Source organism: Peromyscus californicus, unplaced genomic scaffold (genome assembly GCF_007827085.1).
Source record: "Peromyscus californicus insignis strain IS unplaced genomic scaffold, ASM782708v3 Scaffold_18__1_contigs__length_77618521, whole genome shotgun sequence".
In the NCBI taxonomy this organism is placed as follows: domain Eukaryota; kingdom Metazoa; phylum Chordata; class Mammalia; order Rodentia; family Cricetidae; genus Peromyscus; species Peromyscus californicus.
In genome coordinates, this window is record NW_026294480.1 from 43951318 (window position 1) to 43966668 (window position 15351).

General features: G+C 40.5%; 1 protein-coding gene across 1 annotated transcript in view; it reads right to left on the reverse strand.

The window, feature by feature from the left end:
* Positions 1-236: 236 nt before the first annotated feature.
* Positions 237-15351, reverse strand: part of Ndufs4 (NADH:ubiquinone oxidoreductase subunit S4) — a 104300-nt gene continuing 89185 nt past the window's right edge. Inside the window, exon 5 of the mRNA XM_052743309.1 lies at positions 237-940. Coding sequence (XP_052599269.1) covers positions 837-940 — 104 coding nt within the window. The 3' untranslated portion in view covers positions 237-836. The remainder of the gene's footprint in view (positions 941-15351) is intronic.

Consider the following 15351-nt stretch of genomic DNA (forward strand, 5'->3'; position numbering starts at 1 on the left):
TACCCTGAGCCCACTACTTAATCCTTTTTAGGTCTTGATTTGTATCTCTTCTTTGCAAAATGGGAAACATAAGTACCCCCCTGATACGGTGGTTATGAGGGTTCACAGCCACGGCATTTTTCTGAGAGCATGATGACAGCATGGCTTCATGGGTAATCATGTTGGCCACACAGTTGCAACTAACAAAATGTATTTACTTATATTTTAAAAGCACAACAGTTTAAAAACACCAAAGGTCCCAAAACGCTCGGTTTTATTTTGTTTTGAATATTTGGTTTCGAAGAACAAAAAAATCTCCACCAGAAGCACTCACAATCAGCACATGTCATAAGGCAGAACGTGGTATGGACAAATCCATTTACTTCCATAAGCACTGAGAAAATAGAAAGCTGCAATTGAAAAGGAGAATGTTTGCTGGAAGGGAGTTAGGTTGAGGGTTATCAGGTTGTACAATAACCATGCACTCCTCTACCTGTGGCAAAAGAGTTTCTCAGACAGGATAGTAATGACGGCTTGGAGTTTATACAGAACTGATTTGGGAGTGGCTCTAAAAAGCAACCAGAAAACACCTAGGCGGTAGCTGTTTTCAGGCATCTGCTTTAGTAGATTCTAAATGCCATGATTTCCTAGAGGATGAACACCTCCAATCTCTCTCTGCAGGAAATTGTAATGTGTTCAGTGTGAGACATCACAAACAATAAAAACAGAAACTGCCACGTGTACCTGTGGTTCAAAGGTCACATTTATTAGGAGATTAAGAGGTGCATTATCCACGGACTATAAATAGTGCCCAGCTGACTTTATTCACAGTCAAGGGGAAATGCAGCAGTGCCAACCTATTTTGTAGACACCCTTGTTCTTTTGTTCCAAGAAAAGTTTGCAGCGTACGACTTGGACTTGGGTTTTGGAACCTTCTTCTCTTCCACATCACAGCTCCATCCTAGATGGAAAACAAAAGAAATAAAACCAAAACAAACCCACAGGAACAGAATTAATGAGGATGCTTAAGAAACACAGCAAGCAGAGGCTAACTTTTATAATTTCATGTTCACTTACCAGTAGGAATAAATGTCAACACATCTGAAATATAAATATTTAGTAATTTGTTTCCTGAACGTTGCCTGAAGATGGTTGTCGTATTTTAAAGTAAAGGTATATAACCCATGATTTAATTTCTCCTTCCTTAGAACTTCATGCTTAGTTACTATGGCTTAAAATATGACATCTTTAACTACTACAAAAACCACTCAATAGTGTAATTCACCTCAGTGCTCTAAGATCTAGTGTCTCTATGACAGTCTGGAACACATTCCCCCTTGAGAGATGAACAAGTTTTGTCCCCTTACTATTTGTTTAATGATTGTCATTAGTTCGAATCATAGACTAACAACACAAATTTTGAGACCAGACTAAAAGCCAGCTGATCTGAACATCTGTTAAGACCTGGAGAAATGTACTTAAAATCTCCTAAATTTGAGAGTTAAAGGCAAACCTAATTGAGAGCCTTTGGTCAAAAATGTTCTTTTCTGACTTTGTATCTTCTGTCCAAATGCCTTTGTGTGTGTGTTTTATACCTTTGGAACCTGGACTTATTTGTAAGAGCATCTCTGTTTTGAGTCCCACTTAGTTCTCCGCAAAGAAGGGAAAAATCCAATCATCACTCCTCCTTGAACAAACTGTTACCCTATGTTCCCTGAGGCTAAGCAACTCTTAGAGCTTTTCTTTTTCTCTACAAAATCCACTTTCCTAGCATTCTTTTCTCTCAGGACTCGTCTTCAAAGAACTCCTCTTGAAGCCTGTTCCATGATCATCATGTATAAAATGTCCAAACTGCATATTATCTAGTTAAAACAAGTGACTTCTTGGTTGTATAAATTCCAGTGTCTCTTTATGGGGACAGTACTTGAGTAAAGTACACTGAGTAATGCTCAGGCCAGTGGGTCCTTAGCAGGAATCCAGTTATCAGTTATGCCATAGATCATGACCTGTGAAGTTCAAAGTATTCCACTGTAACTGTTCAAGAAAGGAAAATAGTAGCACGGAATCTGATTCTCCACCATCCCACTGTTAGAACTCAACGCTCAAACAAAGCTCATTACCTATAAGGAAATGGGAGATCTGAAAGGCAACGTCACCATTAGACTAGCTTCAACACTGTCACAGTTCTTTCTTTTTTGTGTGAGGGATAAGTGCACACAGTGTAGAAAGGGCTTTACAAGGGAAGCTCCACGCCTTCAGAATGACCTTTCTCACTGTGCATCAGTTCTGTGAGATGTAGCAAATGTTTGAATGGCTGTCTTAATTGTGATGTATGTGAGCTCATCACAATAAAGTGGTTAAGAAAAAACATATAAAAATACCTATTTAATTCATGTGCTCAACATTACTCTCAGAGTAAATGTTTTGAGTACTTTCCTACTCATTAATAACACTACAGTTTAGGAGAAGCGGATCTCATAAAATACAAGTACATTAAATGGTTATTTCCACTTCAGAACATTATTAAAAGACATCAGAATAGTACCTACTTTATAAGGTTGTCATGAGGAATGGATCTAGTCAAAGTATTCATATAAATAAATTTCCATTACAGATATATTATATCCATTATATCTGTGTAATGAACTGGATATAATTAGCAACAACCTAGTTATTAAGTATTGGTAGGTGAGTTAATGGACTAGTCCGAGTATGATCATTTAAATACTACAAACTTCTAAGGCACTTTCCACATTCATCAGCAAATGCTGATAAGTGTAGAAACACAATCGAATGAAGCAGATGCAATAGATATTTACTGAACACTTGCTATTTGTGTAAATTAATGATAGCTTATTATATGTGAAGGACTATTTTTAGAGACTGGAGGTAAACAAAGGAATAGAACAAAACTCCCCAAACTTCTTAAAGCTAATGGGGAAGAAAAATTATTAAACAAGTGCATAGTAATCAAGGTACTGACATAGATACTATCTGAATGGAATGCTTTTATGACTACTCTAATGACTTCTAGATGGCAAGCCTGCCTGCCTTCCTCCCTTCCTCTTTCCCTCCCTCCCTCCCTGAGAAGGTATCCTAAGACCTGCAGGAGGTCGGGAGTGCACTAGGTGTCAGGTAAAGAAAAAGTAGTTACTTAGGCCCTGAGGCAAGAACACAACCGGTGGACTGAGGGCTCTGTTTGAATCTGTAAGTTACTTGGCTGATGGGGCAGGCATTATAGATAGTAAGTTATACATATAATATAGTTATATGTGCTGGGCAGTGATGGTGTGCACCTTTAATCCCAGCACTGGGGAGGCAAGGGCAGGCAGAGTTTGTGGCCTGCCTGGTCTACAGAGTGAGTTCCAGGGCAGCCAGAGCTATTACATAGAGAAACCCTATCTTGAAAAACAAAAAACAAAATTATATGTAATTGGTTATGATTTATTTATACCCAGATTAAATATATCTATTTATAAAAGAAAAAATAAAACACATAGAAAAATAGGTTGACTTTAAAGCCATACACTGTCCACCTCATATGTAAAACCGAGTTTCTTTAAATGTATCTTGTAGGGCTGGAGAGATGGCTCAGCGGTTAAGAGCACTGGCTGCTCTTTCAGAGGTCCCGAGTTCGATTCCCAGCAACTGCATGGTGGCTCACAATCATCTACAGTAGGATCTGATACCCTCTTCTGGAATAAAGGTATACATGCAGATAAAGTACTCATACATATAAAATAAATATATATTTATTTTTTAAAGATTTATTTATCTTGTAGTTACCGTTTTTATTTTACCCACTTACTTTTAGCCTGATTGTGTAGTTGTTGTTTTTTTTTTTTTTTTTTTCAATTTAAAAAGTATTTTTACAAGACTGTTAAGAATTCCGGAAAATGAAGTCTATGTGCCCACAGTGCTCACTCCACCTTGTTCCACCTATGAAGGAACAACCAAGAAGTTTTCTAATGTCGATTCTATGTCTTGTTATGACAGTCATTGGTTAGATTACTTGGGAACTGCATGATCTTTTTTTGCCAATTGATGGGTGAGAAACATGCTTTATTATACCACCTACTGCCTGTCAAGACATACTTTCCAGTTTAATAATGGTATCCTGAAAGGAAATGAAGAAATGGGAACATACTGACAAATACTATGAATTCTACTGCTCACCTTACATCAGAACCTAGGCATAGCTCTACTATTATCTGTTCTGGTTATAGACTTCCAAAATGCTGCCAGGGTCAGTGCCATGAGAGGAGAGTGGACTATTCAGACACAGAAATGAGCGCCTGGTTTAGTTTACTCCTGAGAACGCTAAGCTAGACTACATTGTTACCAATGGTGATACAGTTCCGAAGAAACCTGTGGTCTGGATCTGATCTCTCTGACTGCCCCACCAGTCACTCAAGATTGTCAGGATATATAGGGACAACTGTCTCCCCTCATGTTTTTCTGTTCCTAAAGCTGAACAAGCGACTGCACTTGTCTGACAAAAAGCAACAGGGTTAGGAGACAGGCTGATGGCAGTCTAGTAGATAGTGGAGGTAAAGTAAGACGATGTAACTTTAGATTTCCACCCACTCAGAACATACTTCTGCTCTGTTCTGGGACATTATTAAGAAGATATCGAATATGTACTTAGCAATGGGCAAGTTATGTGAATTCTATATGCTCCTCTATTTTTACTTCTCATCTGAAATTTGTTCCTAAAGAGGAAGAATGTTATATGAAATAGAACACAGACAATTTCTTAGTAAAATATTTACAATGTCCGAATCTTAAAACAAATAACCCAGACTTGTATTTTCGATGAAACAGTACGCTGTCTGAGGCATGCTTATAGAACAGGAAGGTGCAGTCCACGACAGTGGTCCTCTATGCTGTCTTATTAGGTCACTCAAAAGCAGACCCTGCTTCTTCCAGCTGTGCAAGAAGATCAAAGCAACTGAGTCCAAGGCAGCTGCCCAGGGATGGAGTAAAGCTCCTGGGACCACCATCACTTCCCACTGAGGAGAGTAGCCATATGGCACAGATTAGCCACAAATCCACCCACCAGCACCTACATGATGAGAGAAGCTGACTGCTGTTTCACACAGTAGAATGCTTTCACAAAAATATTTTGAACTTTAAGCTACAGTATAAGAGAAGTACATCTGGCAAATGCTTACGAAACTTAAAATGTGATCTTTAATGTCCAATAACAAATTTCTTTTTCAAAAAGCAGGCCATCTTATTTATAGATCTCTACATTGTAGTTGGATTGTTCTATTTCCGATGCAATGATTGGTGCAGGCTTTTCACACATGCATGTATCCACTATGCATGCATGCACACATGCCCTTGATAACAAACCGGATCACAACAGTTAGGACTTTCATATGAGATAAAGGAAAGCCCACTCATTTTGATTTACAGAACCATTTCATTTATGGTTCAGTAATAAAAAAAAAAAATACAGAGAAACATTCATTTGTTCTTTTACTGCCTATGACAAATTTTACTCTAGAAACCCTGATTGCAATTCTGTGAAAGGTTCTTCTCCTTCAATAACATAATTGCAAACCTGACATTAATTAGGATGGAAGTAAACAGTTTAATAATCTGTGCTGGGACAAGTGAGCACCACATAATGTGACACAAACAATTGGAAGATACTGGTACACCTCAGGGATCAGAACAAGCAAGTCTGAGACACCAAGGAAGGCACAAGGGTAATTCAAGCCACTTCACAGGATTCTAGTCTGGTATATCACACCTAGTGGAAGGCCAAGCGGACACCTAACATTTAAGACAAGGCAAGGTAGAAAGTCCAGGAATTTCACTTCAAAATCCCACTTTGAAATGATTTTAAGTATCTAGATATTCTTTTAGAAGGGACTAAGGTTGTGGATAGACTGGTGGACAATCCTTTCTGTGAAAGGACATAAGATGCTAGCAAGCAAATCAAGGCACACACAGAACACCTGTTAGATTTCCTAGAGTAACAAACACCTTCTACCTGCTGGAGCTGTGGCAGCTTTCAAAACACCACCCCCTCTGACACAACAGTCAATGGTCTCGGCAAGTTTATTTCTCAAACAATATACTGTCATAGAGATTAGTATTATTTCCAAAGCAGTAATTAGAAACACCTATTCAGAATTTGCCATAAAACAAACCAAGATATCAATCAATTTCTGTGACTTTTGTTTCAAAAGTTTCAAAATCAGTAAGAATTTAGAACACTTTTTAAAAAAATTCCTTGATATATGCAAATATCTAAAAATCATGACCAGAAATGTTGAGGTAATTAGTCTGGGGCATGGGCTATGCATAAGATTTCCCAGAATCCTACTTAACTCATAATGCACTAGGAACCCCACCAAAACACCACAGAGAATCCTACCATGATTCCAAATGGTTCCATAACTCTAAGGGGAGGAGGGAGTGGTCTATGGAATACCCCTCTTCCTTATTCTCTCAGTGCCCTGAGATGTCTCAACCAGGGACTAGGAATGAAGAGCTTAAGCAGGACAAACTCTTTGGTAGGCTGGTGGTACAAATAATGCGCACCTGTGAATCCGCTTACTCATAACAATTCATTTGCAGCCCCCAAATCAATATGCCTATCCTTCTGTGCTCAGGTCTGATGTGCACAGAAGGGAAACAGACTTGGAATGACCTCCTGGCTGAGGTCAAGCAAAGTATTCTCTGTCTTATGGTTCAGCCCTCAGACTTCTCAGGTGTGCTCCTCACTGCCTATTTAGAGCCACATTTTTTGTTGATTTTCGATTCGGTACTTTCACTGACTAGAAAGAATAGTTCCTGGGCATGGTGCTAGAAGACTATGATGTGACAATATGCGTGCTGAATAACCTTGGTTCAGGTATGAATTAGCATGCTGTTGTTTACAAGCTCAGTGTGAAGTATCTGTAGGAGATACATACAACAAACTAGTGTTGATAACTGATGAAAGGCCCTGACCAGAGGCTTGGAGGAACTCACGTCTATCTTCCTAGAACAACTGTTCAGTATCTACTTTAGTGTTCTGCTGATATCAGAGAACATGATTATCACCAGTGAAGTGAATGACTACAGTTTACAGGCACATATATTCTGTCCTATCTTCCATCCACTGACCTTATTCTAGAAATACCAATTTTGTATCCATTTGAAATTTATATCAACATTCCTTTCCCCATACAAGTGTATGTTATCTTTGTTAGGTTTAAACAAACAAAACATAAGCACCCCAAAAGGGCAAATCCACTGACTTGGTCCAAAATGACAGTCTTGGCTCAGCTCAAAATGGACTATAGAAGGGACTGCCATTGGATACATTCAGCATTCCCCAGGAACCTATGACCCAGGTTTCTGTCTGTCACGAAGAGCCACTTCCCTATCTCCCCTGCCTCTGGCAGAGGAGACACCTGGCTTTCTATTGACATGTACCCCTGGTGCATACCAAAGCCAATGCTAGCCTCCAGCCTCTTCAGATCCCTATTCACAAATACTTGTTATGCATCTCAAAGCATGTACGTGTTAGGCTCCTGGCCTTTCTCATATCCTCCACTCCTCCCCTTTGCTAGCTCCAGGCTGTCCAGATTAGTTACTTCCCACTCTATTAAGGTTTCTCTCCCTGCCTCTGCTAGTCTCTGTTGCTCTTCTCTTGCAGATAGCGCTGGCCATGTTCAGTCCACTTCTTTTACCTCTGCTCTGGACTCTTCCAGATACCTCTGGATAGTCTCTCTCTCCCTTATCCATAATAAAAACCTTTCTCCTGACCATGGGGTGGGCATTTTGGTAGTGTCATTACTATGCCCAAGTCTTGACTTGGTTTTTGGGGCTGTCTGTAACATCTGCCAGGCTTCTTTGTATCTCATGAGTAATATAACTTCTTTAATTTATGTGTTCGCTTCATTCACAAGCCAAATCTGAGAGACCACGGCCAGGGAATACAGATTAAAGTCATGTTCCACTTTGCTAACTGTGAAGTTTTACAACCACAGAACAACGTTTGTGATTGAGTCACCGTGTAAATCCATTGGTGGGAACATGAAGTAGGCAGGTTAAAGCAGAAGGCTCTCCTCAGTTACAGCAGGCCTCTGATGCTATCTGTAGTCTAGTAATGCATTTCAAAAGGTTTTATCTGTTAGTCACAGGATGTTACGTCAGACACAGGTGGACAAATAATGACTATTAAGGGGGTTAAAACTACTCCAAGAATTGTAATTTAGCTCTGACCTATAAATTCTGCTCTTTGCACCATCATTAATATTCTCTGATCAGAAGGTGCAGTTCTTTCATACTACACACAATGGAAGGAAAGAAAGGCTTTTCTGAATTAGAGATATGCAGGTGGAGCTAGTCACACCGCATTTATGACCTCAGTGCTAAAATTTCAGATGGGTTAATAAACCCACAATTGTGAACTAGTTCATACCAAAGAGCTATTTTCTTTTCAGTAAGTCCAAATTCTTAATTTATTTGAACTCAAAACAGCAAAGATTAACTAACCAGACTGTCTTCTTTTCTCACCCAGCAGAATTTCTAGATTTTTATAAACTTTAGGATCATCAAATGGCCAGACTGCAAAAACAAGCCACAAAATCAGTGGCAAAATGGAAACTAGAAAAAGTGGAATTAGCGGTGTTCTCCTGTGCTTTGGTGAAGGGGCTGAAGCATAGGTACAGCATTTCTTTGGTTGAGATGGATGCTTACCATCGGTTGGTGAATCTGCTGAATGTCTCAGGCAGACCTCCAAAACTGGTAAGCATAGACTTTTACTCTATTTGAATATGTTCCTTCTCAAGTTATATAACTTTACCGATCATGTAAAAGTGTTACTCTGAATTACTGTTTATAGTCATGAGAATGTAAAAGTGTCTTTTAACTGGCTTGATTAATCCCTCCAGCAATTTTATTTCAAAAGAAATCATATTCTGTAGAATTTGCCTTAAAAATTTATCCAAGATTCTTCTTAAAACCTTAGATGATAGGTTGGCAAGATAGCAGAGCAGGCAAAGGTGCTTGCCCCCAAGCCTGCTGACCTAAGTACCTGGTATGATCCCTAGAATATACATGGTGGGAGGAGAGAACCAATTCTTTCAAGTTGTTCTCTGACCTCGACATATGCATGACGGCACATGCCCACATGCGCGCACACACACACACACACAATAAGTAAATAAAATGCCTTTAAACTCAAATGACATCGATAGATATCTAGATCGTTACTAAATGAGATGGTTTACTGACCCATTAATTATGACAAGGTTCAGGGAACATCAGCCCAAATATGACACTTGGGTATTTAATGATGAAACAGCAATAGCAATAGCAGAAAGGCTACTCTGATCTCTGGCTCTTGTCCCCTGAAGCTAAAAGAACTACCTATCCTTCTTTTGAAATAGGATGTCATACTTGCAGAGAACAGAAATGCCCTAGAGCAGCAGAGAGGACAAGCTAAATGAACAAGCCTAGAGAAATCCCAAGTCACATCATTCTCTATCCACCCAAACCTCAGCACAACTATCAATCAGTTCATCAAATTTTACACATTTTGGGGTGGGGTAAAGTCATGTGTATCCTAGGCTTGTGTTACTCAACATACAGTAGAGGATGATCATGAGCTTCTCATCCTCGTGCCTCAATCTCCTAAGTGCTGGGAACATAGAGGTGAGCTACCACATCCAGTTCATGTATTTCCTACTTATTCCCTTTGTGATTTCATACTCAAAGTAACTCTAAGTAAAAGACAATTGATATCAGAAAGTAAGGGGTAGGGAGAGAAAGAGAGAGGGTGGGAGAGAGAGAGAGAAAAGAAAAAAAAAAAAAAGAAGTGGTCAGGTGTGGTGGCTCACACCTTTAATCCTGTAGGCAGGCTGATCTCGGTGAGTTCGAGGCCAGCCTGGTCTACAGAGCGAGTTCCAGGACAGGCAGAGCCACAAAGAGAAATCCTGTATCACTGTCCCCCCACCCCAAAAGAAAATTGGTATAATAATGTCAAGAGGTTAAATCTTTTTATGTAAACAACAAAAAAACTTAGTCAGCAACATGATAGGATAACTTATTTATCAAGGAGAAAAAGAATATTTATGTCATAAAGAAGACAGACCTGAATACAGAAAGTTGATGAAAGTAAATATGATTTCCTTGAATTATGACGTCTGGAAAAAAATTCATAAAATACATAGAAATCTTAGCAAAGTTTGTTTCATGTTGATGGGCTTAGGGCCTAGGTTACTGATTCCACATATAAGGTCTGCTACCATCTCTGCTAATTTTTATGTTTTACTATGACTTTGAAATGAGCAAATTTCACTATTTAGGTAACTATGATCCTATGACAAGCTTATCCATTCACATCTAATACCTCCTGCTTTATTATGTACTTCTGTGGTGCTGGCTATCAAACCCAGAGCTTTGTTTATGCTTGGGTATGTGCCCTATTGCTGAGCTATAATACTTGACCCTCAACTTTTATTTTTGCCTTTCCAAAATAAAACAAACACACAATGTTAAGACTCCACAGGTGACCTCATTAAATTCAGACACTCTTTCACACTGCAAAGGGAAGTGTTTGGAGTGAGTACATTTATCTGGCATGCTACAACTGAAAAGCTGCTTTGGAAGAGACATTGTCAGGAGAGAGATGCTTAGCCACCTTGAGGTTAAATTTGATGGGTAAAAAGGTTGCCAAAATAGGCACCTGTTTTCCAGTGATTATTGATTGGGTTTATTTTCTCTGCCAGTTAAAGAATTAAAAGACAGGAAAAATCTCAAGCACAACAGGGAACAGAGAGAAATCTCAAACACCACTAACAGGAGCAGACAGAATCAGCATTTGAAAAAAGGTGTTTATTGGGGGTGAGGGAACACAGTATGCAGCAGATCCTCCCCAAAGGGGGACTGGGAAGCTGAAAATCATGTCTCTCCGAGAGGGCTGGGTTTTTGTTTTTTTTTAAGTCTGAAGAGTTTTCTCCTCCCTCTCCTAATCTAGGGTTGGTTGCTTTAAGGAAAGATGGAATGGTTGACTGGCCCACACTGTTGTGGAACATGTCCCACTCTGGCCTCGAACTCAGAGAGCCAGTCCATCATCAAGGGACCTGCTGTCAGGAGAGAAGAAAAAACCCACAAGACCTTTGTTTTAAGCTGCCAGGCTTTTGTTAGATCCCGGGATGAGGAAGAAGTTTGCCACCTTTCTTACCTGGTCATGGCTTCTCTCCTTGGGAGTCTGTCTACCTCCTAGTCTGGAAAATTGGTTAAGCTGTCACTGTCTACTTCCATTTATCAAAGTCCTCTTACTGTTTTGCTTAGTAACAGAAAACTATTTCGGTTACTTAAAAAATAAACGTTTTAGTTAAATCTCATTATCTTCCAGGTCAACAAACATTAATTTGGAATCTACAACCACTCACCCAAGTTTCCCATATGGGTATTTAGTATGCGCATCGAACTTACTGTATCTCTGCGCTTGCTGTTCTTCCGTAACTTCAATACATTTTACTGCACACTTTCTTCCTACAGTCTTATCTCAAGAACTTACCCTCCGCAAGGGACAATCCGACCCTGAACTAGCTGAATGAAAGGTACTCAGACCAGCTCTTCCCACCTGCTCTTGTTTTTTCCACCCTGAGACAGGACACAAAAACTCAGTGTTGTTGGTCATGGTGTTGCAGGCATATAATTCAAGTGTGTATGTGCCTGCGCCAGGAGGATCACCATGAGTTCCAGTATCACCCAGGTGACAAAACAAGCTGTAGGCCATCCTGGGCTATAGGAGGCCCTGTCTCAAACCAAACCAAAACAATTAAAAGAAAGAAAAGAAACCCCGTAAGAGTTTTCCTTGCTTGACTGTGATCTGCTTTGATTTATAACTTCTTTTTGTTCGGTGAATATAAAAGTTCATGTAATCACTTCCATAACGGAAAGTATTATTTGGGGCAACCTGAATCCATGTCACTCATATTCAGTTCAGAATAAACTTATCTCTTAATTCCCTTTGCCTGTGAAACTGTGTTTTGTGTGAACATTCAAAACCCAAGGCTGGATATTTTTCCTGCTTCTACCTCTATCTTCAAAGGGAGGTTTTTTCTCCACCAACAGACCCACCATGAGCACAAAGCAGTTTCACAGCTTGTTCTGTTCTCTTATTCCTGAGGAAAACCTTCCTTGTTTTGAGAATTTCAAAGCCTTTTACAGCTAACAACAATGGGAAAAACACAGGGGGTAAAATGCCATACCAGAGAAAAGTCACAAAGTTCCAAATCAGATCAAACAGGGGAAAAAGCCATTTCTGGTTTTTATTAGCATGTAAATGGTGGTAGGTTTTAGGCCTCTACCATCCATATTTTCCACAGCTGTCTCCCACCTCCTCTCTCTATGAGGTAGCTTCCTCCTCCTCCCCAGCTTTCACATAGCACAAGGGAAGACAAAAGCCACCTGGGTGAGAAAGGTTGGTCTTTGCAGTCACAAAGAACAGAAGGAAGGTTCATCTACATTTCAGAGGCCTCAGACTCTTCCCCCTTTTTACAAACAAAGGTTATCTTTGAAGAGTTCCTCTGGGATCCATGCAGGGCTAGAGGTTTAGGATGTGGCATTAGAGCCCAAAGACAATCCGGATCTTTGTATTTTCTTCACTTTGTATTAAGTATTTGGGATTAGGGAAGAGTTAGAGGAGAAGACTAAGTACCATTCAGTCTTGTCTTCCCAACTGCCCAAACTTAGAGAGCCAGCCTTCCACAGGAAGTGAAGTATGGGGAGAAGGAAGCAGGGGACAGTCCAGAAACTCGTAAGTAACCCATTGGAGGAAGAATACTTCTTTAAGTCTCCGGAGTGAGAGCATTCTAATGTAAAAAGACAGACCTAGAGAATACCTGATTTGGTTAAAAATAGATGATTTCCCCTCATTTCTCATATACATTCTCAGATATAGGCCAATGAAGGATTTAGCATATAGAGATAATATGTACCCTGTGTACTGCTAAGGATTCTAGGCCCATGCTGTCCAATGGAGATATGTGAACACATTTCATTTTTTTTTTAATTTTAGTAGTCACACCAAAGAAATGAATAAAATGAAGCAAGAAAAATTAGTTCAAATCATATACTTAGCCCAAGGAATTTAAAAATTATTATTTTAACACATAATAAAAACTGTTACTGGTTATATTTTAAATTAATAGCACACCTTAATTCTAAGCAGGCATGGAGAGTGGTGTTCCCTCCCATATGGTCAGTGTGGCTCTAGGTGAATTTTCAAGTTCCGTCATTGTGTCAGAAACAGCACTACACCTGGACTCTACAACATGGCCTCCATAGAGTAGAGACATCATGACTAGGCTTAGACTTCCTCTTTAACTTCTTTACATTTCAAAACACTTACAAGTAAGACTTTAGAGTAAGGATCACATACGGTTTAGAAACAACGCCAACATTATAAACGGATTTTTAAGAATGCTGTAATATACTTCAAGATGATCAGCGTTAAAAACTTGGGATAAGCTCCACATTAGTTTGACAGAAAAACACTTGCTGTCTGTAGGGAGTTTTACAGACACTAAAATGTATGTGTTGTGGCTCTGAAAGAGGTATTTCCAAGGCTGGTGCTCTGCTCTGCCAAGTACTTAAGCCAAAGGAGCGATTTCAGAGCCAAGGTCTCCCCAGCCTTCCCCCATTCACCTGTTTCTGGCCCTTCTTTCCCCAAGGGAGCTTTTTCTGAATTCCCTTTATCTGACAGTTATGGTTTAAACTTAAATGTCCCCCAAAGGCTCAAGGGAAGGCCTGGTCACAAAGGGGCCACACTGCCTCAGGAGCAGAGTCTGCTTGGAGGAAGCTGTGTGATGAGAGGCCCTCTCTCTCCTCTCTCCGCTTCTGAGGCACTGCCAGGCCAACTGAACAGCTGCCTCCACATCATACTCTCCTGATGAAATGTTCTACTCCAAGCAAGAGGGCCAATCAACTGCAGACTGAGACTTCTCAAATAAGAAGCCAGAGTAAATCTTTTCTGTTGTTGATGGGAACTGTTGAATAGCAACAGTTGAGGGTAAAGAGAGCACAAGGAAAAGTGACCAGTTTCTTTCTTGGCTACAAGCTAGAAATGTCCTTGAGTCTGTGGGCAGCATAGACAGCCTTTGCCAGGGGCTGGAAGAGGCCTGTCCTAGAAAGCATCCTGAGGATGTGGCAGAAGCTATAAGGCCCTGCAGCAGCTGGAAGGAACTGGACACATCAGCTCACCTATCCCCCTTCCTCCATTGGTAAAGCCTTATTATTAATCCAAGGCAGAGCAATGGGACCCCTCTCACTATGTATACAGGAGCTCTCCTCACCCTCTACTCTTTTCCCATCTGAAGCCCCCACCTATAAATCTACAACTTGCTGTTGTTGAAAACAGCGTTTCTCTGTGTAGCCCTGGCTGTCCTGGAACTCATTTTGTAGACCAGGCTGGCCTCAAACTTACAGAGATCTACCTGCCTCTGGGATTAAAGGCATGCACCATCACTGCCAGGCTTAATCTCTAACTTCTAAAACTCGCCCTTGGTGGTTCCTAAGTTTCATTCTTTGACTTTGTGAGTTAACATTAAAGCCACTGGCTCAGGGCAGTTTTGGTGGTGGGTGATGGTCAAGTTTCTGGACCTTGGCTCCCCATGAATGATCCATCCTTCTAAAAAATACACCAAAATATTCCTGTATCACTTTTTTGGTGGTGGTAGTGGTAGTGGGGTGTTGAGACAGGATTTCTACATGGCCCTGGCTGTCCTGGAACTCACTCTGTAGACTAGGCTGTTCTTGAACTCATAGAGGTCCAGCTGCCTCTGCCTCCTGAGTGCTGGACTAAAGGAGTGACCTCGCCTGGTCCTGTATCACTTTTAATTTGTCTAAATTAGGTATTTGGGCACAGCAACATAAAGCTATAAAACAAACTGACTACATGTTCATAAAATAGTAGGCATCTATTATTAGCAGCAACAACAACAACAAACTTTTCATCACAGGAGAAGCGATCAGCTGCCCATCTTGCTCACACCAACTCTGAATGGCTACCATTAATTGTTCTAAGGGATGCTACCAGAAAACTTCAGACAATCTGGGACAGTGAGATGGCTCTGTAGCAGAGGGTGCTTACCACCAACTATGCCAGCCTGAGTGTCATCTCCAGAATTCACATAGTGGAAAGAAAAAATGGACACACACACATACCACACACACACACACAGTTCTTAAAAATTCGTAATAACGCCGGGCGGTGGTGGCACACGCCTTTAATCCCAGCACCCGGGAGGCAGAGCCAGGCAGATCTTTGTGAGTTTGAGGCCAGCCTGGTCTACCAAGTGAGTTCCAGGAAAGGCGCAAAGCTACACAGAGAAACCCTGTCTCGAAAAACCA